This window comes from Mycetomoellerius zeteki, unplaced genomic scaffold (assembly GCF_001594055.1).
Source record: "Mycetomoellerius zeteki isolate Tzet28-1 unplaced genomic scaffold, Tzet1.0 scaffold98, whole genome shotgun sequence".
Lineage (NCBI taxonomy): Eukaryota > Metazoa > Arthropoda > Insecta > Hymenoptera > Formicidae > Mycetomoellerius > Mycetomoellerius zeteki.
Window position 1 is genome coordinate 2,737,286 of NW_017258021.1, and position 23,832 is coordinate 2,761,117.

At 32.4% G+C, this 23,832-nt stretch overlaps 1 protein-coding gene and 1 long non-coding RNA gene across 3 annotated transcripts in view; one reads left to right on the forward strand and one right to left on the reverse strand.

Moving 5' to 3' along the window:
• The first annotated feature begins 2,178 nt into the window (after window positions 1-2,178).
• Window positions 2,179-23,270, forward strand: LOC108730992 (uncharacterized). Its single transcript, XR_001936994.1, has 3 exons — window positions 2,179-2,708; window positions 15,360-15,363; window positions 23,259-23,270. It is a non-coding gene; the product is annotated as an uncharacterized lncRNA (long non-coding RNA).
• The window catches only part of snu (ABC-type transporter snustorr), a 58,725-nt gene continuing 38,101 nt past the window's right edge, over window positions 3,209-23,832 (reverse strand). For both annotated transcript variants that reach the window (XM_018461024.1, XM_018461025.1), the window contains 13 exons: window positions 22,150-22,383; window positions 14,585-14,899; window positions 14,233-14,340; window positions 9,411-9,504; window positions 8,528-8,695; window positions 7,748-7,882; window positions 7,211-7,362; window positions 6,767-6,974; window positions 6,266-6,443; window positions 5,673-5,859; window positions 5,164-5,429; window positions 4,865-4,951; window positions 3,209-4,251 (listed from right to left, as the gene is read on the reverse strand). In XM_018461024.1, the coding sequence (XP_018316526.1) occupies window positions 4,037-4,251; window positions 4,865-4,951; window positions 5,164-5,429; window positions 5,673-5,859; window positions 6,266-6,443; window positions 6,767-6,974; window positions 7,211-7,362; window positions 7,748-7,882; window positions 8,528-8,695; window positions 9,411-9,504; window positions 14,233-14,340; window positions 14,585-14,899; window positions 22,150-22,383 (2,347 nt within the window). In that variant the 3' untranslated portion in view covers window positions 3,209-4,036. The remainder of the gene's footprint in view (window positions 4,252-4,864; window positions 4,952-5,163; window positions 5,430-5,672; window positions 5,860-6,265; window positions 6,444-6,766; window positions 6,975-7,210; window positions 7,363-7,747; window positions 7,883-8,527; window positions 8,696-9,410; window positions 9,505-14,232; window positions 14,341-14,584; window positions 14,900-22,149; window positions 22,384-23,832) is intronic.

A 23,832-nucleotide genomic window follows, 5' to 3' on the forward strand; every position in this document is an offset into this window, starting at 1 on the left:
CACTAGATTCGAAATAAATCACAACAGAATTAATCTGTATATAAATTATATAAAGCAATAATAAGACGAGAAAATGAAGAACAATTTATATTGTGATATATCGATGCAATAATAACATTTTTATGAAAAGATACATGTACATATATAAGAGTTTCATGTCCCGTTTATGTATATAAATAAAATACAATACACTTTTTTGCACGTTGTCGAGTTTTCTTTTTGTGTCGCATATTTTCGTTAATATTTTATTTTTTTACTAATTATAAATGTCCGATGGCATGTAGGGGAGAGTTGTGTCGATTGTAACAGAGGATCGATTGTAACACTGACCGTAATAACTTTATCTATTGACGAAAAGTTAAATTGCGTGCACGATTGCATAGTTTTAACAGAAGTAAATTATTGATGAAAAGAATTGAGTGGGCGCAAACGCCAGTGCAAACTTATCAGTATCTGTTTATTTGGAATCAATGTCAAATCGTAAACTTTATTATACGCTTATTTTGTTGCAACTCGTCCCATAACAATTTGTCATAAAATAATATTGTTTGATGTAAATATACACATATATATATATACAGGGTTGGCAAGTAACGCGTTATTTGTAACATCGTTACTGTTACAAGTTACTTTTTTCAGTAACGAATGGGTAACGACATTACATTTTCTTCTGAGTAACGTTCATTGTAACGCAGTTACATTTTTGGAGTAATGGTAACGATTTCACTAGTTACTTTTATCGTTACTTTATTTCTAGCCACTGTCACAAAGTTTATTAGCATCAAGCAAAAAAAGTAATGAAAAAGTAATGACTCGTTACATTTTGAGTATCGATAACGGTAAAAGTTACTTTCGCAAATCAATAACGAGTAACGCGCGCGCGATAACGAGTTACTTTTGGGGAAAAAGAACGGTAACGGTAATGAGTTATTTTTGTGGGGTAACATTGCCAACCCTGTGTATATATATATATATATCAAGTTATAAATATATATCAAGTTTTGCAATAAAATATGTATCAATTAAATTTATTGCTTATATGTGAGTTTAATGGACATCTGATGGAAACAAGCGGCGGTGATTGCAAAAGTAACAATCACAGTGGTATCGATTGTAACATATTATAATCGTATTCTAGTTCGATTTATCAGTTGTGAAAATGTGAGTCGTACGGAGAAAGTCAAGAAAATTGGTTATAGTGCACGGAATGCAGAAAATAGATATATTTAAGCTGTGCAGATAACAACCAATTTTTCATAACACCAATTTGTCTTACTTGTTTAAACGATTGAATATTTGATCATTAACAACAGTTATTTTTATTTACAATATTTGAGACCTCACGGTTATTATTTTTCTGTTTTTTTTTTTATGTTCCTTAATGTTCATTAGCATAGTGTTGATGTGTTACAATTGACACTACCATAGTGTCAATAGTAACAAGTTGCGGCGGTGTCTTTAATAGTGAATATTTTCTATAATTATTGTTTTTCTAATATCTATTATGTTATAATCAACCCCAAAGAAGCCTCTTGTTTTCACATAAAATTAAGATTTCCTGTAATTTATAATAAACTAGTTAGCTGCAAAAATTTTTTTTGTTACTAACAGACACCACTTTCCCCTACAGTTTCTCTTTAACAACAATAATCTGCGCGTAAGAATTGCATTTTACGTTTGATCACAATAATATATAATTTATTTATATATAAAAATATTTATTAAATACTATAATATCTAGAATTCTTTATATATTGCAGCATGCATATATGTAAAACCGCGTTAATTGTATTCTTGGAATGATTAAATCATTTATAATTTTTATTTATACACCACTGAATGACTGCTATATTTGGCAGATAACTTTTGTTACATAAATGTTATAGTTTGTAATTCATGAGCTGATAGATTAGATCATTATAAATTACAATGAACGATAACGATTTTCAATATGATGTTATAATATATTCTTACTTGTTACAAATCGTTATATATATGTACATATATACATATATGATTTGTAATAAGTAATTTGTAACAAGTAAGAATATATAAAAACGCATCTAAAATATATATATATAATATATATTTTTAATTATATATATATTATACATATTTTTATCCTATATATAATATTGTATATATATAACAAAATAAAAACTATAATTATGTTTTCTGAATGACGGTACTGTCGCTTTTTGTTCCCAATTGTTTTATTATAGCGGTTTCCAATTGCGTTGCGAATTAAATAAAATACGTATGCATGTACTTAAAGTCATGGGCAAGTAAAATCGCGCTACGAGTAATCAACTATTACTTATTAACTTATTTAAACTTATTAACTACGATCCCATTTTAACCCAGAGGATGATGTTTATCAGATCCCCTTCACCAATCTCCAAGAAATAGCTTTGTAAAGGTGTTACATCCAAACACCTAGTTACGATCGCCAGTGAAGATTATGTGCAGTCCAGCGATGGTAACATCGTTCATTGTCCATGATATGCACGTAACGGAATTTTTAATTGTAAACACGCAAATTTTATTCGTGTTATTCCGAAAACGTGAATAGGCGCAATCAGGGGAAATAGAATACTGTTCTTGATATTATTCACAATACACAACACTATCAAACACATTTTTCTATTTTGGACTTCTTTGCCAAATTACTTAAACGATTCTTTGTGAAAAAAGGTTTAAGTATAAATGTTCCAGGTGTCACATATGGAAACACTTTACTCTCCGCTTTTTATTTTTTTGTTGTTTATTGTTTTTTTTGCTGCATAATTGTAAAGTACTTCAACTTTTACGTGAAAATAATAAAGCCAACTTATCTTTATATATGTTATGTTAAATTATACTGCAAAGATAAATTAATGTTATACATTTTTAAATCATTCGAGACATTATTCTCTACAATAGTACAATCTTTACATATGATAAACGCTTTTCGTATTGAAGTTAACTTGGGTCGACAGTGCTTTCTATTCAGTGACAAAAGTCGATACAAACCATATTCTATCTTTCTTAACATTTAGAGAGTAACGAAGATAGAACAACACTTGTGTCGACTGAAAATCATGTAAATGAAAAGCGCCGATTCTATTTCCCTCGATCGCGATCCTCAAGAGATCGATTAACAAGGAGAACTCTGGCGGTATTCTCGGGCATCTGCACTAATTTTTTACAGACGCCAAATAAAAATATAATCCCTATAAACAGACGCACGAGGCAAACGCGGCAGTCTCATGCTTATCATCATCGTACATTTATTCGAAAGTTCCTATAATTATGCATACAAACACACACACATACATACGTATAACACAATACACATACGCACATGTACGCGCGATTCATGAGCTTTGAAAGCATATCAAGCGCACGTAGGAGCATCACATGTATCGGAGGTCCATTCGCGGCGGAGAGTGCTACGAGATCGTATTGGCGTCACATTTGGATTCGAAGCTAATTTACCGACTAATGTATCTTCTTTTCTTCATTTCGAAAAATTCAGGAATGCCGCCGAAAGAATGCCGCCGAATATCAATTAAACGATGGCAGTTGGATGTAAAATTTTTTTGGGTAGGGAATATCTCTCTTTCTTGGATATTATATTTCTAAATAGAAGGACTCTTCTTGAGTTGCGGAACACTTTCATGGACGATAAGGTCCAAGCAGAAGTTCTCCAAGTACCCTTCTCGATCATCGACATCCAATTGCGCCTACAGTCTCCGCTAATTCTGTACGGTTCCTAACTAACGCTCCATTAATTTTGACTTCAGTTATAATACAACTATGAAACAGGTGAACGAAGAAGATCGTCTTCGAAGGATCGCTTCGCTCCCGGGTGGAAACGCAAGTCCCGAATTGCTACGTCACATCCGTCGAACACACGTTCGAACACCAATTCCTGATTGATTCGTTCCTCTTTGGGAAACATTCGCTTCCTGATTGTCTATTCGTTGCGAAATATTCGCGAATCATTGTACACCTAATACAGTCTGAACGCGAGGGCAAAAATTATGAGCTGTCTTTATCCGCGCTTAAACTTCAGCACCAGCAAGCTTATCGTGAGGAACACGATGATCCAGATGATGGTGGAGATGTAGCCGTTGTAGACATTCGACTCTGTGATACTCCAGCCGCGGGTCAGCATGGAACGTAAGGCGGTCGTCGCCATCGTCAGTGGTAGACCTTGTGAGATGTATCGAAGGAACGTCGGCATGCCTTCCACCGGCCATATTACACCTGTAAAATGGAAAATCAAGTAATCTTTAAAATAAAGTTTGCCGATTAGTCGACTAATCTATATGTTCTTTTCTTCAATTTGGGTTCAATTATTTTATGTAACTTTTGCATGCTCGCTTTTTCAGCAGCAAATTACTATTTTTATTTTTTTTTTTTTTTCTAATTTCCTCAAGTCTTCTATGAACTACTTTAGATATTAAATTTACACTTTACAGACAAAGAGAATCAGAGAGTCAGATCTAATGAACAGTTTACGTAGCAATTTGATTAGAGCACAGCGCGTGTGGGTATAGGCCGACTTTCACTTATGGCAGATACAGTAAAGATTTCAACGCGTGACATTTAGATCAAAATAATTGCCTAGTATAACAGTAACAGATTCGATTCATCGAGTACGAGATGATTACCATATTTATCTTAAAGTATATTATCTCAAGTATATTATCAATTCAATCTGATCAATAAAAGCAACATTTCAATTCTCGCGCAAAATTTCATGTAAACGTAATTTTTAGACACTATATTACAGTAAATAAAAACAAGAATTTTTTTTTTAAATTCCGAATATGCCTATCACTTCCACTGACAATATATTTTGTGACGTCATACGTACCGCTGAGAAGAAGCGTAGGATAGAAGCTGCCTAGAGCCAGCTGAATGGCGTTCCTTTCAAGTTCGCAAATTGCCGAAATCACGAACCCTACGAGAAGTAGAGGAATCCAGATTATAACACTTGTTTTCTAATAATTGGAATTCGCTCATTCAAAGAGTAAAAAGATAACGCATCTTTTATTTGCACTTTTGTGACAAAAGCTACATCTTTTTCTCAGAAATTGCAAAAAATCATCATCAATTTGTTGTATTATCTCTTTACATATATATTATGCATGAGAAGCTAATATCTCATCTTACCAAAGCACATGCCGCAGAGTCCTTGAAGGATCGTCAGTATAATAACCCAGCCGATGTCGCCTTTGCATTCGACACCGAACACTAGGATCATAAAGATCAACACCAGGGCTGTCTGACCGCACATCACTACGAATTGCGTGACCACGTGGGAGAAAAGGATTTCACCGGGCGATACACCAGCTACCCAGCTTCGGTCCAATAGACCCTCCATTCTCTCGATGATCAGCGCCGATGATGTTAGTGCAACCGCCAGGAAGAAAACAATACTGTTAATCAAAGTCAATTTTGAAAAAACTCATGGGTAAGATTTTTGAAGTGTTTATGCAAACGAAGGAAGAGGATTAAGTTGTTCTATTAAGTGACTTTGATTGATTAAAGATACAAAGATCCTTGACTTTTCAAAAGTAAAGAAAATAAACAAATCGAGAATCGGATTAAATAAATATTAATTAACTTAAACATTAATAAACTTGGAAATATACAAATAAATTAAATATTATTGAACTTACGTCAATATTACACCTGGTGCCACAAAGTCCGTGAAGCTGGGTTCACTGGTGCCGTAAATAGGTTCCTTGAATTGAATTGGCACGTCAGCCAGTTTCGTATTCTGTTCGCAAGCCGATAAAAGATCCTTGGCAAAATCTCTATACGAATATTGAAGATTTCTCGCCAACATCAGGCCTATTTGTTGATCTGAAATTGCGAGATTTCACATGTCTATTTAAAGCAAACTGCATTCAAAATGTAGCCATTAAAACACGTCTATATATAATGTTAATCACATCAATGAGTCAATGCGTCGATGAATATGAATAGTAAATGTTTTAATAAAACTACATGTAAGGAAAAGAAATAAAATTCGATTACCAAGCTTAATCATTGCATGAAAAGAAGTATGATACGGAACGAGTGACAAAAGTAAGATTCAACAAATAATTATCAATACAAAAATATATTCTTTTGGAAATAATAAATAAAAAAGTAAAGTGATAAAGGATAAATAAAAATTCAATACGTGGAATGAATAACATATATGAGCAACAATTAAGCTTGTCGTTTTTTAAGAATTATTAATGCTATCCACTGAGCAAATATTTACTAGACATGTCCAACCAAACTCTGATTTCGCTTTGATCGAGAGTCTCGTCATCGGAATCTCTTCCTAAGGCCATCCTCGCCACAAGAGCATCCGTGAAGTTTTCCGTAAAGTATAAGGTACCCCAAGCATCACCTTTGCGTACGGCTTCCATCGCCGATTCTGGATCCGGATAATACGTCTGTAGTAGGAAATAGAACATAGAATAAGAAGCGACGAAAGTCTCGTTTTACGAACAGTTTTACGACGAAATTAATTTTTATTTTTTTAGAATTGTATTCATTATCTCGTTCACACTTATAATGTATCACATTATATTAAGTTGCATTAATATTATATGGCCCGTATTCAGAACATGCTTTTATCGATAAAAGCGCGCTTTTATCTCTGAAATTCTATAATATGCGTGATGTAAAGTATAGTAAGTTAGCGCGCTAACATCGTTGTAAGCGCGTTCTGAATATGGGCCTAGGGCCTTTAGTATATATTTTTATGTAAAAAGACCTTTATCATTGTCTCGTTATCCAGGAAGTTGAGATACCGACAACTGAGAAACGTGAAACTGCAGTTCGTCGAAACGGGGCACGTCATGTTCTCGTAAAACATCTCATGGTTCACTATGGCCAGTTTCAGTCCCGTAGGATCTCTCCCAATCGCCAGACAGAAGAGGATCACTTGCATCACCGGCAGAGCAAAGATAAACAGCATCACGCTATGCGAAAATAAAGTGTTTCGTAAGACATTAACATATCTTTTCAAGCAATATATTCAAGCAATTGCTTATTTATCGTCTTAAATTCTGTTAATTTATTTATATGTACACTGAGAGAAAAAATGATATATCTTTTCAAAGGAATTTTAATGAAAAGAAAGAAACAATAAAGTCAGTATGTATGAAAACTTCAGTATTAACTGTTACGTTAAATGACTGTCATGTTGAAAACGTACCCGATATTTCTCCACATACGCAAGAAGTTTTTCTGCAGAAGCGCTTTGATTTTGCCCCAACTGGTGATCTTATAACAGTCTGTAAAATCGCCGCAATCGTCGCATTCCAGGACAGAACTGGCTTTCGCACCTGGCAGTGATTTGCCATTTATCTGTTTCACAAAACCGTTGTTCACATTAAAATGACTATAGTTCATGTTGTGATTAACCAAAATTTAACAATAATTTAGAATTTTATTTAATGTTATATAATTTTCTTATGTATAGTTTCTTGGTCAAGAAGTTTAAGCTGTGATGCATGTCTTTCTCAGGAACAATTAACGTAGCTAATAAAAAAAAGTAACAAATTTACATTTTTAATCTATATTCTCTCATTTATATCGTTGAAATATAAAGATCAATGAGTGTAGTGCTAACTTTAATAAATTGCAACAACATAAGGATTTGCATGCTCGGGGCAAAAACAAAAGAAGAAGCGCATATGTACATTGCCGACTTAAGTGGACTTAATCCGCTGTGCACCTGAAAATTTCTTACATCGTAGTGATTTGCTATTCCATTGGTAGAGTCGTGGATAAGGACCTCTTTGCTTTGGTGGAAGTTGAGACCGACAACACCAGACTCTTCTGTCACGTACACTGGCTCGTCTTTTTTCCCCCAGTTTAAAGAAGCCTGTGTGTAAAGAAAAAGAAGCGTGTGGCTGGTGGCAATAACGTGTGGCGACATTTTAATTAATGCAAATTAGATAACATAAGGTACGCTACGAAACGAACAAATAATTTTTTGCATGAATACACGTATTGATCACATAATCATACAGTTATCATTCTTTCACATAATCATATCAGTTAATTTTTAAAGACAAAATATAAAATTTGGTAAGATAACAATACAACCTAATACTTTAGATGAGTATTTTATCGTATATTGATATATTGACGTATAATATAATATAATAAGAATTAAAACAATGGAAATAACAATTCAGACATATGATAAACATTAAGAAATAAAAAGAAAATTACAAATTTTAAGAGAAATAGAAATTAAAAAGCTATTACTCGAATGTGATAAACATATGACTGCAACATCAATAATTACAAAATATTTTAATAAATAATAATATTATTATACAAATAATAAAAAGTACTATCATACAATAAAGACAACAATCCAATTACTTTCATTCAATTTGATTGCCTCTTACAATGTGCAACGTGCCGAATATGTTAATCTTAAATTTACGCAAAAATTGCGAAACAATACACGAATAAGAACCAAAATGGGAAAAATGGTTTTCAGAATTTTTTCGCTCACCAAGCTGATGTTGTTCGAAATATTCAGCTCTGTCGTAGGTTGAGCATACTGTCCCTGCTTTCTGGACAGCTTCAGGAAGACCTCTTCGAGGGAGGCGCAGTTATACATTTGCAAGAGAGTCCTAGGTGCCTCCTCAGCCAATAATCGACCGCTCCTCATCAAACCGATCTGTTAATAAAACAAATTATTTGCCTATTGCTGTCTTTCCGCGATTAATAGTAAATCGACTGTCTTGGAGATGTGAATTTATAATTTATGTCTCAAGACAAATTCATAGTATATTTAGAAGTTTCCATAAAAAACACTTACCTATTTATTTTTCCGATTTTATTATGTGAGCATTTTATCGGTCAGACTAATTTATTATATTTTTTAGAGTCTTCGGTTTAATTGTAAGTTTTAAGTTGGAAGAAAACGACGAATAAATCTTCGTCGAAAAAAGAAATTTTTCAGGACAACGAAAGCGCGAAACGTTCTGATATTATTTATTGTGAGATACGCGAATTGCCGATAAAAATCGAGATCAGTATGTCTACACTATAATTTGTACCTGGCGTAATATGCAGGCAGAATAACCAGCCAATGGCATGATAATGACATGCAATCGGCCAATAGACGTCAATCGTTGATAAGATTTCTTATTAATGCGACGCGATTTACGTCTATCGAGAGTGTTACACAGATTTATTTATTAATTGTTCTTCCGATATATGAACTTAGACATTTTCATTAATCTTGTCTAATTTTAATTGTGATTTATTTTTTATTGCCATTTTAATTTTTAATGTGTAACAAGGAGAGAATCCCAGGCATATTTCCAGATTAAAGTTAATTGATGTTGACAAAATGATGTCTAATTATAAATAAAAAACGATGATATTACCGTATGTGCTTGTCGGGCTTCTTCAATGTAGTGAGTCGTTATGATAACTGTCTTGTTACCATCTTTGGTAATTTGAACCAAGTGGTTCCATATACTGAAAAATAAAAAAGCACGAGACATATTTTAATTATGTATATTACTATCAGCACATTTACGTATTTTTTTTTAAATATAAGGAAGAAAATAAACTGTGTATAAGTGTCTGATTGAAAGAGAAAATAAAACTATACTTGTAATAAAATATATGTAATAGAATAAAATGTACAAACAATTAGAGATGAAAATGACCAAATTTTACAATAATTTACTTGATAATTTACTATAAATTAATCAGTAATTTATGGAGGCTGGTAAAATGGTAATTTAAAAAAATTATAAAAATAAAGTAATTTGATATAAGAGTATTTAGTTATTAAGTTAAAAAGTTTAAAAACATTTTATTTACTTTAAATTTTTATTTTAATACTACATATGATATAATAATTAAGAAACTATATAGATACGTAGTAACTAGAGAAACTTATTAGAGAAATAAATTATTAAAATTTTGAAAACAAAGTGTGACAGATACAGTAGTCTTAAACTATATTTTTCATACCTTATAAACTTATAAAATTAAATGATAGAAATAGAAGAAAAAAAATATATCATCGTGTAATTTTTCAAATTACGTGATTATAAAAAATTACGTACTGATTTGGAACAATCCATTGCGTGATTTACATGTTTTAATTACGTGACTTCGTTATGTAACTTTGTGACGTAATTTTTTTCAATAGGGTACGTTTAGATTTAGTCAATAACCCTATTATTCTATCAGCGATTCCTATTAGGAATATTGAATAATTGTATAATTTTATACATTAAGTACGAAAATATAGTCTATTTGTGCATAAAACTATAAGAAACAACAAATTTTACCAAAATTACCAATAAATTACCATTTTACCGTAATTTTACCGTAAGTAATTATAAAATTGAATTTGACAGTAATTTTGCATCTCTAACAACAATATATGCAAGTATCTTTTCGCAGTCACTAGCGACAAATTTTTGCTGTAGCGAATCACGATAGATTCCGATTAGTCATTTCTGATTATTCTAATTGAAGGGGGGGGGGATGATTCATGCAATATCGTCATTTGCAACGTGATCAGTGTGTATGCGTAAGTGTGCATACACATAAAACTGATATATTATTTATGCAGTCGCGCTCACTGTGAGTCTCGCGTGACTTCTTAACTTTTCTGATACCTTGAACTTTATATCAGACTAAAAAATGTTAGATAAAACTTTTTCATATTCAGTAGGCAAAGGATACATTATCGTGCGATATGAAATAATGTGATGTAGTCTTGCAGAATCGTTTTCGAAAGCGAGGATTCACTTTTCGCCAACGGGCTAATTTTTCGAGTTAACCGTTGCGATACATGCACAATGTTGAGATCAGTCAATTTATAAAACTAGACCGTAACAAAGTAAAAGTCGAAAGTCGCTGTGCTCAATGTAGACACGACGTTTAAATTATTATATTATATATATTTTAGAAAATATATATATAAAGCATGTCACGGCAAAACGTTGTAAGTGCGAAAATACGCTTTATTGTATTTATAGGTTGTGAGTGCTGTGTTCTATCACATATTAATATTTGGCATAAAAATACTGCTAAGCGAAGAAAAATGGGTAGTGCAATTCAAAATGTTGAAAGTTCATTATGCAATTGACATTTTTTCTTAGATTTACGTTTTGATTTGCATTTTTACTTAGACTTATAATTAGGGCAACCAAAATATGTATAGGGCATCTTTCTTTTTATTTGACTAATAAAGAAATAAACTAAATACAAATTTGTTTCGTAAGAAATTATGCATTTTGAGCTCTATATATATTAGCATATTTTTGTATATTTCACACATAAGAGCATATTTTTGCATATTTCGCCCACACATGCACAATATTTACATATTTTATCTATTTTTATTGTATATTTCACATTGTTTTCTAATTTAAGTTTATGATTACGTTATTATGAGTAAAAAACTTAATTAATATTTTGAAAATTTACGATAAAAAATAATTTTCAAATGCATACAGTATAGTATGCGCCATTAATTTTTTAATATGTCTAACATTATTACATATATCAGTATATTAACGTTATAGTCTGAAGATAATTAAAAACTTCTGAGTATATGGAAATTAATGAATCATAAAAAATCCCATACGTTACGCAGTTAATATAATCTAACGTGTGTCAGAAATTTAGTCATCAGTCCAACAAAGTGAGATAGTTGATGATCGATGAAAGTAAATTGCAACATATTTTTAAAGCGGAACATCCCAAAATACGATAGATTAAATTGAAAGTGAGCTATGACTTTCCTTGTAATCTTCTCTTAGAAAGTAATCGAATCCATAAACGCATTTCGCGAGACAATTGTGCGCGACTAAGGAGTGAGAAAAATGAGCTGAGACGGTCGTAACAAAGTTGTAAACTTTCTCAGATAATGAAAAAAGCACTTAAAGCTTTTGCTCTCAAGAAATATTATTTTTTACATATATATATCTTCCGTATATGAAATTTATTTATCTCAGCAGGTCTACGAAAACAGCGATTACCATAAAATAAATTAAAAATGTACTATAAAATATCAATAAAATCGTCTCTTATAAATATCTAACTCATATAACGATTCCTAACTACAAATATTATTTCCGTTTCATTTATGTCACGTATGAATGTGGTCGCGAAAACACTGGGAAATTCGCCCTCGTACCGGGGAATTTCATATTAGCGGAAGCAAAAACGCAGAAAATGACAAAACGTGGTAATTACAGTAATTGATTTCCCGTTGTAAAAGTAGGATGTTATTGTGGAAAGCATCTCGGTTAATTTTCCGCTTTATTTGTTTCGCAAATGAAAGCGATCATTTTTCTCCTGAGTGAACAAACTTTGTTCCTTCACACAGTCCAAGACAAAATGTCATGTAAAAATAGATTTTGCAATTGTCCTTTTACTAATAATTTCCGGTACTTGTAGATTAATCCCAAATGAATCTGTTTTGATACATTTACTTTAACGAATCGTGTTCTTCTAAAAAATATTTTCCTAAATCTCTCTCTCTCTCTCTCTTGTTTACTTCTCTTTACGCTTTACTTTTATACACTTCGTTTTATTCGATTCGCGCCTGATATTATTTTAATATTTATAAGCTATCAGCCTTGTACAGCTGTAGATTAACATGTTATTACTTGGAGTTTCTCCTGAAATATAACTATATTTTAAAATAAAATATTTTATAATATTAATAAAATTACATACATTTATTGTAATGTTATATTAAGAAATAGTATCTAAACACTAAAAACTAACTAAGAGTCGTGGATATTATAATGGGATTTAAATCAATCGATATTATTTTAAAAATCAAAGTTGACTAAGCAAAGACAAGATGCTTTGAGTTTCTGTAAATTTAAGTATTGAGAAAATTTTAAATTTGCCAATACATTGGACCGTTTAGAACGTATTTTTATTGATAAATGCACTGTTTTGTTCTAAAATTCTATAATATATGTGAACTATATACTAAATATATACTAACTCTTTATAAGCGCGTTTTGAATAAGTTTAAGCTCACGTTATTGATTTCGTATTATGTAGCTATAAACTTTTGTTATTCAACATAAATCTTAAGTGATTTGATGATAAATAGAAAGAGGCCGCAGGAGAAACTACGAGAGGCACGTTTTTCCATAAGTTTAATTTTACTTTTCGTCATTCGTCGCCCAGGCCCGCGCGGGCGATTACTTTCACTTAAGTCAAGCTTAAAGCGTGACTTACAAATTCAGTGCAATGGTGACAAATCTGTTGGTATGCACGACTTAATCTTGATATTATATTTAGATTTTCAGAGAAAGTGCGAACGGGAATTCTCGTCATTCTCGAATTCACTCTATTTCCTTCCTTATTTTGTTTTTACCTTGGTCGAGAATAATTATAAAATAACACAAAGTCATTGAGGAATTTCTAAAAAATCTCCACATTTAATAGACATTTCTGCAACGCGGTTCATAAGTATTAATGTCGTCATATGCATTAATATTTTAGCATATGTTGCCATGTTATTGTAAATTTGCTTTTTTGTCACGACTCCTGATGACAACAAAATACCTTCATGTTACAATCACAAATCAATTTGTTGGGGAAGCGAACTAATGTTAACAAGGTGCTGTCAGTTTGCAGTAGTCTAATGTCGAATTCACGCGAGTACAACCTAAGACGCACAATGACGAAGCACTTTGTCTTGAGTTTCTAGAAATTAATTGCTTTAACAGTTGATGGCAACATGACGGCAACTTTACAAACTATCTGGCTTATCTGGGTTAGAAATACAGATTTCTTGGCATTTTTTAAATAATTAAGTATTGATGATAATAATAATATTAATTTATTGGACAATATTTAGAAAATAGTTTTAATTTATATTAGATACTTTGTCTTTTGTAGATGTGACATATTAAAATATTTATAATCTGTCCGAGCATTTCATGTGTGGCTTATTTTAATAATTGTTAGCGATATTAAATTTATTATACGCATGTTATTTTGTCGTGTTATTTTTCACATGTATGCATTAATGACTGAAAAAACAAAAGATTAATTCGACACGTGACGTTTGCCACGATAACTAATTACGCTAATTTCAAGGATGATTATTAATTATATCTCGTGCAAACTGTATACAATAGCAGCTATATGAAACATGATGCACTCTCGCGACTGAAGTTTATTTAAAATGTAGAAAAAGATCACGCGTACCTTTGTCTTAACAGTGGATCCACACCTACGGTTGGCTCGTCCAGAATCAGTAATTCTGGATCGTGCATGAGGGCTACTGCAAAAGATACTCGTCTCTGTTGACCGCCACTAGCATGAAAAAAAATATCCGATATTAACTTATCAATAATATATAACAAGAATTTTATTATCCACTTTTAAACTGAATTAAAATTTGCGTCTCATCGTATTTTGTTTTTACAAGAATGAAAATGTTTTTTTTTAATAAATCGTTATTATTAAATAATTTTATTATTATTTTTGCATGTTAATATAATATACGGGAACCGAAGAACGTTCCGCTTACTTCATCGCGGATGTGAAATATACATACCTGAGATTCTTCACCAAACGATTCTGCGAAGGCAGATCGAGAAACTGCAGCAAGAAGCGCAGCCTCTCGACGATCTCGGCCGTGCACATTCCGAATATCCAGCCGAAGTACATCATGGTCTCGCGGATGGTAAACTCGCCGTAGAGAGCGATTTCCTGTGGCATATAGCCAACCCTTTTTCCAGGCACTCCGGAGCCCTTCGTCCCGGGTTTGCCACCTAGCACCCAGATCTCCCCTGAATTTAATCTCCTTCGGCCGACAATGCAGGATAGCAGGGTTGTCTTGCCGCATCCGCTAGCACCCAGCAGACCGTATCTAATACAAATAATTCGCAATTTATTTCACGACTACCATCAACATTTGTGAAATCGAAACAAATAATTCGTTTTAATAAGAACGAACGGTGCTACGCTAATGAATTTATATGGAAAGAACGATTTTGTTGAAGAATCTAAGCTTTAGCTAAATACAGATTTGAAAATAATTTTGTTAGACCATAAAAAAATTATATACGAATGTCAATGAACAATGCTGAACAAATTCTTTAAAATTTTTAGAATGAATCTCACTTTGAAAAGTAAAATCTCACTCTTATACTGGGTACCTGATAATTAACGATAAAACTCTCACATAGCGGTAGAATGGATTAAACTGAGTCGAAAAGTCCCCTACCATTTTGCAATTTTCGCAATAATTAACAAGATATTAATTACTAAAAATTGCTAAATATACAGGGTGTTTCCAAATTAAATGGCAAAACTTCGGGAGCGTGTAGAGGAGTAAAAAACTAAGAAAAAAAGTCCTATAGACATATGCTCCTTTTTGCTTTGTTTCGCAGGAAATCACGAAAAAAGAAAAAAATATATTTAATTTATTATTTTAATTATTTTATTTATAAACTTTTTAATGAAGATTTTGTTCGAAATGTGCACCTCTTGCAGCAATACAAGCATTGCATCTGTCAAACACGGCTCTTGTAGCAGCCAGGCACTGTTCTTGCGATATTCTGTTCGCTGCAGCTACGATACGATTTCTCAAATGTTGCTCTGATTGAATAGGCGAAGAATAAACTTCTTGCTTCAGAGTACCCCATGCATAGAAATCTAATGGCGTTAAGTCGGGCGAACGAGTTGCCCAATGTACTGCTCCTCCACGTCCAATCCATCGTTGTGGGAATTTTCTATCTAACCAGGTTCTAGCGACTCTGCTGTAATGAGCAGGGCATCCATCTAATTGAAACCACATTTCAGTACGTTGTTGTAATGGGATGTTTTCTAAATAGTCAGAAAATTCATTCTCCAAGAAATTTAGAAAACGGTCCCCATTTAATCTTGCAGGTAAAAAAAACATTTTTTTTCGATTTCTCTGAAACGGAGCAAAAACGAGCATATGTCTATAGGACTTTTTTTCTTAGTTTTTTACTCCTCTACACGCTCCCGAAGTTTTGCGATTTAATTTGGAAACACCCTGTATATATATTGATCTTCAATATTTTTTTACTTAAATACTATCAACTTTACAGAAAAACAGCAAGCTACAAAAATTTTTTATTTTCTTCTCATAGAACTCTAAGAATTTTTTCAAAATTTTTTATCAATTTTTTAATACTGCATTTTCTTATTGGCAACTATATTTATCAACATGAGAAAATACGGTATTAAAAAATTCTGAAAAAATTCTCAGAACTTTATGAGAAAAAAACAAACAATTTTTATCTCTTGCTATTTTTCTATAAAATTGATAGTACTTGAGTAAAATTTATTGAAAACCAATATTCAGCGATTTTTAGTAATTAATATCTTGTTAACTATTGCAAAAATTACAAAATGGTATATAATAATGTGTTACGTCCAAGCTCTCGGAAGGTTTGATTGAAGGAGATAAGGAGGGAAATGAGAGGGTGTGGAAGGACGCTTAGACTCAGTCTCTCAGGTGTATGCGCGTAGAGGCGAACACCCGAGAGTCGAACGTATCTTTTATTGCTCTGGAATATGGGTCAGCGTCCCGAAGGGACCCTATGACACCTGTTCCCTTTGAGCGAACGTCGGTCCTACTTTCGGGTCAACTTAATCCTTTTTACCCAGGACTGGACCACGTGCGAACTTAAGAATGCTAGTGGGAATACGGGATACGAGGGGTTTTAAATAAATGCTCTATTGGGCAAAGATGTTCATTCTAAAATTAACATAAATTTATTATAAAATCATAATAAGAAAATAAAAAAAAAAAGGATTATAACTAATATATGGATATTATCATAATGAATTAATAAAAAAAAATTATAAATGGTATACGGATTTTATAATAATAACATAAATAAAAGAAGAGATTATTAATAGTACATGGATATTATATAAATGAAAATAATAAAAAAAGGTTACAAATAATACATGGATATTATATAAATTATAGTTAACCTAAACTGAACGGTATGTGCGCGCGCGCGCGCGCGCGCGTGTGTGTGTGTCGCGTTTACAATTATACTGACTTTACTGACTTCTAACTGACTTCTAACTGACTTGGTTCTCACTGACTTTATTGACCTCTGACTGACTTCTGACTGAATTGCTTCTCACTGACTTTACTGTCTCACTACTGACTGACTATTGACTTTTCGTTGCTGACTTCTAACTGAGAGACTAACACTACAGACTGAATGACTGATTGACTACTATTGACTTGCTTCTCACTGACTTTACTGTCTCACTACTGACCGACTATTGACTTGCTTCTCACTGACTTTACTGTCTCACTACTGACTATTGACTTCTCGTTTTATACCTCAAAAAGGGGCGTCTTTTCCTTTGTCCAAGGCAATTGTTAAGTTGCAATGTCAAGCTGTGATTTACGTTTTTTCTTAGGTCTTATCGTGGTTAATCTCGAGTGCTTTAAAGGGGAGGTAATTTACGATTTTCTCGAGTCTGCGGGAAAATTGCTCCGAGTGGATGTCAAATTTTATGCCGCGAAAAATATAACTGGGTAAACCATTATTCGTGACGTTTAGTCAGTTTTCTTAGGATGTTCGCGTGTAGGGCAACCATTGTCAATCTTAAGTCTGGTCCCAGATAACGTTAATATGGGGTTTCTTTGGAGCATTTTATGTCTTGGCGCGACGTGGCGCCGGCTTTATCTTTACTTGATATGGAATTGTTAGTCACCCTCGGGTAGCGGCTTGGGTGTTTGCTATTTTCTCATATGGTCATATTTTGCAATCGTACCGTTTCTAGCCCTGCGTTTTTACCTAATATGGAATTGTTAGTCTGCCTCGGGTGGCAGCTAGGGTATGACGCAGACATATGGATTTCGCAAGCCTAGCGTTTCCAGCCTCGCATCAGCGTTGTTGTTCTTTCCTTTTTGAGTGGCATTTATGAGTTTTCGTGGAAGCTTTTTAGGCTTTCTAATTCTTTCAGATTGTTAACAGGAGATTGCACTCGAATCTCATAAATGCCATCATCAGGCGCGGCGTGGAGCCGTCTTTCGAAAGAAAAGAATCGTGGCGTCTACGGGACGTAACAAATGATATATGGGACTTTTCGACTCAGTTTAGTCCATTCTGCCGTTATGCGAGAGTTTTATCATTAATTATCGATCAAACACCCTGTAGATTGAAAATTAAGCCACTCTTTTTCAAGATTGGCTCAATTTTTACTCTTTAGAGTGAGATTTTACTCCAAAGAATTTAGAGAGAATATTTTAACATTAGAACAATCAGTTTAAACATCCCACGTAATTATTTTAATGGTCTAACAAAATTATTTTCAAATCTGTATCTATAATTAAATTTTTAAATATTTTAGCAAAACCGATTTTCCGTATAAATTTTATTTTGAAGAATGCAAGAAAATAATAACAAATTAGTAGAAAATTTTGATATCTTAAAATTTTACTAAATAAGAAATGCGTTTGAATTCAAGACACCCTATATAAGAGACTAAGCTTTACAAAAAAACAAGTTGATCTGATGAAAAAAGTTTATGTGTACACATCACAGAAGCTTTAGCCTTCGAGACCGTCTTTGGATGAATAGACAAATCAATCACTGCATTTACATTTGCAATTTTCATCAGAATGCTAAGAACGAAAGCGTAGTTAGTCAACTTGAATAGTCATGGTCCTTGAAATCCAGGCAAATACAAGTTCTCAGGGATTATTCGTAACTATAATACTAACAGTTTTATCGGAAATTGAACGACGCAGTTGTTTACATGACTGATAAGCGCTCACGCAGGATTCTTGCGTCAAACGGAACAAAACCGTCATCGCGGCCATCATGAAGTGCATGCAGTTTGTCAAAAAAATTCATTGTGGTATAATAAAGGAATAATTAAATAAATAATGAATAATTAAATTTGAATTACAATAATGGGATCAACTAGAGGCTAAACGCAAACGTGACGTAATCGCGGCGAGATGAGGTTGAAAACATGGAACTTCGTACTAAAGTGAATGAAAAAATTTTTATTGATTTGTCTTATATCTTTTTCCTTAATGCATATAAGACATTTCATGTCAGCATCTATTCTTGACATTCTTTTTCAAATATGGATTCTTGTTCAATAAAAGATATGTTCCAAAGGCTCTACTTGAAGCTCGCAACACTCATGAGCATTATTTGTCTTTGTTTAACAATCGGTGAACAAAAAGAAGGAAATGATTCTTAGAGTGTTGCGAAAGTCAAGTAGAACGCACATAAAGACTGATTAATTATTTAAGTAAGGAAATAGTAGAGACTTGTATCATTATTTATGAACGTTGATCATAACAATCTATTTCTTATTGTTTGGAAATTTCACAAAAGCAGATTAGATTCACTTTATACAGTAATTAATCAAAATGAATAATATGATTTTACTACAAAAAAATCGATACGTTTCCGACACGATCAAAACAACATAAGTTTTTTCGATCTTAACGTGTTAAGTGAACGTGTAATTAATAGTTGATTTATCATACGAATTCAAAGGAAGTCTTACGTAAACATTGATTATTCTGAAATAGTGATATTTTCATAATTATAATTTGTATAAAAAATATTTTAATGTCTATATATATATAATAGTAAAATAGTTACTATATATAATTAAACGAAATCGTGGAATACCAGAAATATAAAAGAAACAGAAGAGTTTTCTTTGCAATATTTGCAATATTTCTTTGCAGTATTTTTTACAAATTTAGTTTTAATATCATAAATGAAGAATATTCTCATATGTAAGGTGTTTAAGTATTAATTATCTATAACTGCGAAAAGATTAAAAACAAGATGTCCTCGATTAGCGTCTAAACTTTTTTAAGCACACATAATTTCATCAAAGGAAAAATTCATTTAAATAATAAGTCAATGTATATAATAAAACTAAGTGAGATACTTAGGCCCGTTTTCACAATATATGGTTACCTAAAGATTAAAGGTTACCAACAGATTCATCAATGAAATTCATTCATGAATTTCTTGGTTACCTTTAACTTTTAGGTAACTATATATTGTGAAATCGGGCCTTAATGAGTTATTTAAAAATCTCATCAAATTCTGTACAGATATGTTTGTGTTGGAAAACAAATATTAATCATCGGAGTTAGAAAAATAATATAGAAGGAAGATTTTTTTCTACAGGCACAATATTTAAAATATAATTGTTGGTATATTTTTTACGTATTATTGCAAGTAACTGTTAAATTGTTTGATAAACATTGGCTACATTCTGGAAGCGCGCTATTAGCGCTATTACGTCATTTTGTCCTTGTTTTATGTACAACGAATGATAAGAATAAAATAAAACATAATAATGCAGATAACGTGCGCTCCTTGAATATAGTGCTATTGCATTTCGTCCCAATTTTTAGTACGGCGCAAAAGTTGTATTATTATACTTTTAGCTTCGTACGCTTTGTGTTTTCGCAATACGTACATAATTATGGTTTCTGGCACAATTTAGACTAAAAGAAATGGTACGACTCAAGATATATAATTTAAATTGTTGTTCCAACTTTGTGGTGATTAACACGAAGGGTACATAAATCGTATATCTCGATCGCATAGCTATTACGAAACACACACCGAAATTATTATAAGGGATATTATCTGTTTTAAGTGTTTCAATTTCCTAATAGCTACGTAGTGCACATTGTTTCGCATTATGAAATAACTAAAATCGCGATATATCCTTATCGCAAATCGGGATCTCGTGATTTAAGCCATGTATTTACCGCGGATGAAGGATCGGATTAATTAATTGCGCACAGTGCAGGATTAGTCGTTCACAATAAATGGTTCGTTAAAATAGAAAACGAGTTTCTCACGTCGCTTTCTCGATGTAACACATTAGGCAGAGAGGCATAAACACGCACAATTTTTCGCGATTTTGATCTTTATTACGTGAGGAGAGTTTAAAATCAGGAAGTTAGGCAATATCTTGATGGGAACAAATTCATAGCAACATTAAACATACACGTAATAGAAATATAAAAGAAGCTATATTATTACGATTATTATTATTTCGTTGATGTTATCCTGCTTCAAAAAAATTTACGTTGAACATTAAACATCTGGCAAAATTATCAAGTTGTGCATATTAAATGTTGAATTTTCGCTAATTGAAAATGTTCATTTTAACCATATTAGTTTTATTGTTAGCATATCTTGTATATATTTTTATGATTTTTCTCTCTCTTTCTCTCTCTCCTTTACTTTCTCTTTTGAACAATAATAATAAAACTAAATAACTTAAGCAAGAATTAGTAATTAGAAAGATCAAAAAACACGAGCAACGTTTATTGGATCTTTAAAGATAAATTAGTTCATTACAACATACATTAAGAATTAAACTAGTTTTTTATTTATAAATTAATCGGAAACGTTTTGACTGTATTAAGTCTTCTTCAGTCCATATACGAAAAATAATTAAAAATTGGAAAGAAAGATACAATATATCAAAAACATGAAGTTGTATCACAGATTCAGATCTTTCTTTCAAATTTTTATATAAATTGAAGAAGACTTAATACAGTCGAAACGTTTCCGATTAATGTATAGATAAAAAAACTAGTTTAATTCTTAATGTATATTGTAATGAATTAGTTCATTTTTAAAGATCCAAACGTTGCTCGTGTTTTTTGATCTTTCTAACTACTCATTTTTGCTTAGCAAACTCGAACTAAATATTTTACATATTTTAATTTAAATAACTTAAATTACAAAATCTTACATATCCTTATTCATCGAATTTGTCACCAACAGGTTATTATATTTTTAGATATTTTCTAAGAAATAAAATTTTTTTAATAAAGACGATGTCAAAAGAGCTAGAGAACAGTCCATCGATTCTAAAAAAAATATAAATCTTTTAAGAAATGGCATTTATTGCAAAATCGTTAGGAGAAATGTAATAATACCAATAGAACTTAATTTTTTTTAATTAAATAAACTATCTTTTTAAAAAAATGTTTATAATGTTTCAATTATTTATTTAAAAATCTGACATTTTTTATATGCATCAACCTAACATGTTTCGCGGGATCCTTATTAAATAATCATTCGATTTTTATTAAATAATCATAATACTTACATCGAGCCCTTAGCCACTGTCATGCTGAGGTTCTGTATGACATGGTTCGGATTCTTGCTGCTACCGTAAATCTTGAAAGCGTGCCTGACACTGACCGCCTGTTGACGATTCCAAGTGGGGTTGTTCAACCCCGGCGTCGACAGTACAGGATTACTCGATGTCACTGTCGCCAAATCCATATTGTCCCCGTTGTTGCTCTGCATCGTTGCGTTTGCGGCACCCGCACCTCCGTCGCTGTAAACGAAAACGCACGTGACGGTAACGAGAAAACAACAGTGGGATTACGGTGGAATAACGCCAATATCTTATATTGCGGTCTTGAACAATAGTGATTCGGCAGAGATCTCTCTTTGTGTCCGCGTATTGCAAGGTACTTGCAGCGTGTCGTTTAAAATTGCGATGCAGAACATCGCAACATCGAGGCGTTAATTGCAATGTGCTCTAGTAAAAGTGAACTATTGCATTGTCTTTTCCGTGAACAGAAGATGTATAATGAAGATATGATTGACAAACGGACCATGTAAATTTTTTTTATTTCGTGTTTTCTTATTTCGTTGAAAATAAAGGAAGTACTTTTCTGACTAACTGATTTCTTTAGAATGTTGGTCTGTCAAAATTTTGTTAAAAATCAAAAGAAACGATTTTCAAAAGTTTTCTTAGAGTGTTAAAAATTTAATACATGATGTATCAAACTATTCTAAAAGGATCCAAAAGTGTGATAACCACGTGAAGTTGTCGTGTGTTACGCGAAGAAATGGCAAGAAACGATTCTGCAAATCTCGGCGCGAATTGCGCGGTATGCGTATAGAAAGAGTTGAGTGATGCGGTTGCGTAACTGGGCACGCGGCTTTCTTTTCGCTTACGCGTGTGACGATTCATTGGGCAATACATGGACATGATCGTGTGTGTGTGTGTGTGTGTGTGTGCGTGTAATTAATATACAAGTGTGTGATCGAAGATGCAAAATATATAACGTATGTGCGATACAGCGGCACGCGCGCGCGTGAATTTTCGCGCTCCCGTTTCACGTACACCGCTTCTTCGATGAACTTCCTCTCGCGATTTCCCTTTCTGAAGGCAATGGCCCGAATTCGTATTTTGCTCATGAGTTCGAAATTATTGTACGCCTTCGATAAAAGATACCTCGTTTTAATTATACATCGTCCAGGAAAGCGCTTCCCCCTCTATTGAGATGTCGACAGACTTCTCTCTTTTTGCTCAACGCATTTAATTGAAAGTGCCGTTGTTTATTACATTTTGCCATTACTATCTGTTGCACAAGTTCAAGCAGTTGAATTAGCTCAAAGAAATCGATCGTCGAACAATGATCTGAATAACATCGTTATCTGCAGAGTAATCGAAGAAAGTTTCAAACTCCATCACTAATAAAAAAAATATTAATTGTAATAGAGAAAACGTATAATTATTACCAACATGCCAACAGCACATTAAATCAGAGAGAGAGAAAGAGAGAGAGAGAGAGTTATATGTTAAAATAAAACACTAAATCAATCGCAATTATTTTTTATTTATAGGGGAAAGTGGGAGAACTGCGAACATCTAAAGGAAAAGTTAAATAAACTCGATTATTTATTAATTATATAAGTCTTTATTTAAAAAATACCAAAAGTTATTTATGTAGTTTAAAAGTACGATAATTAAAATATAAATTATTTTAAATAA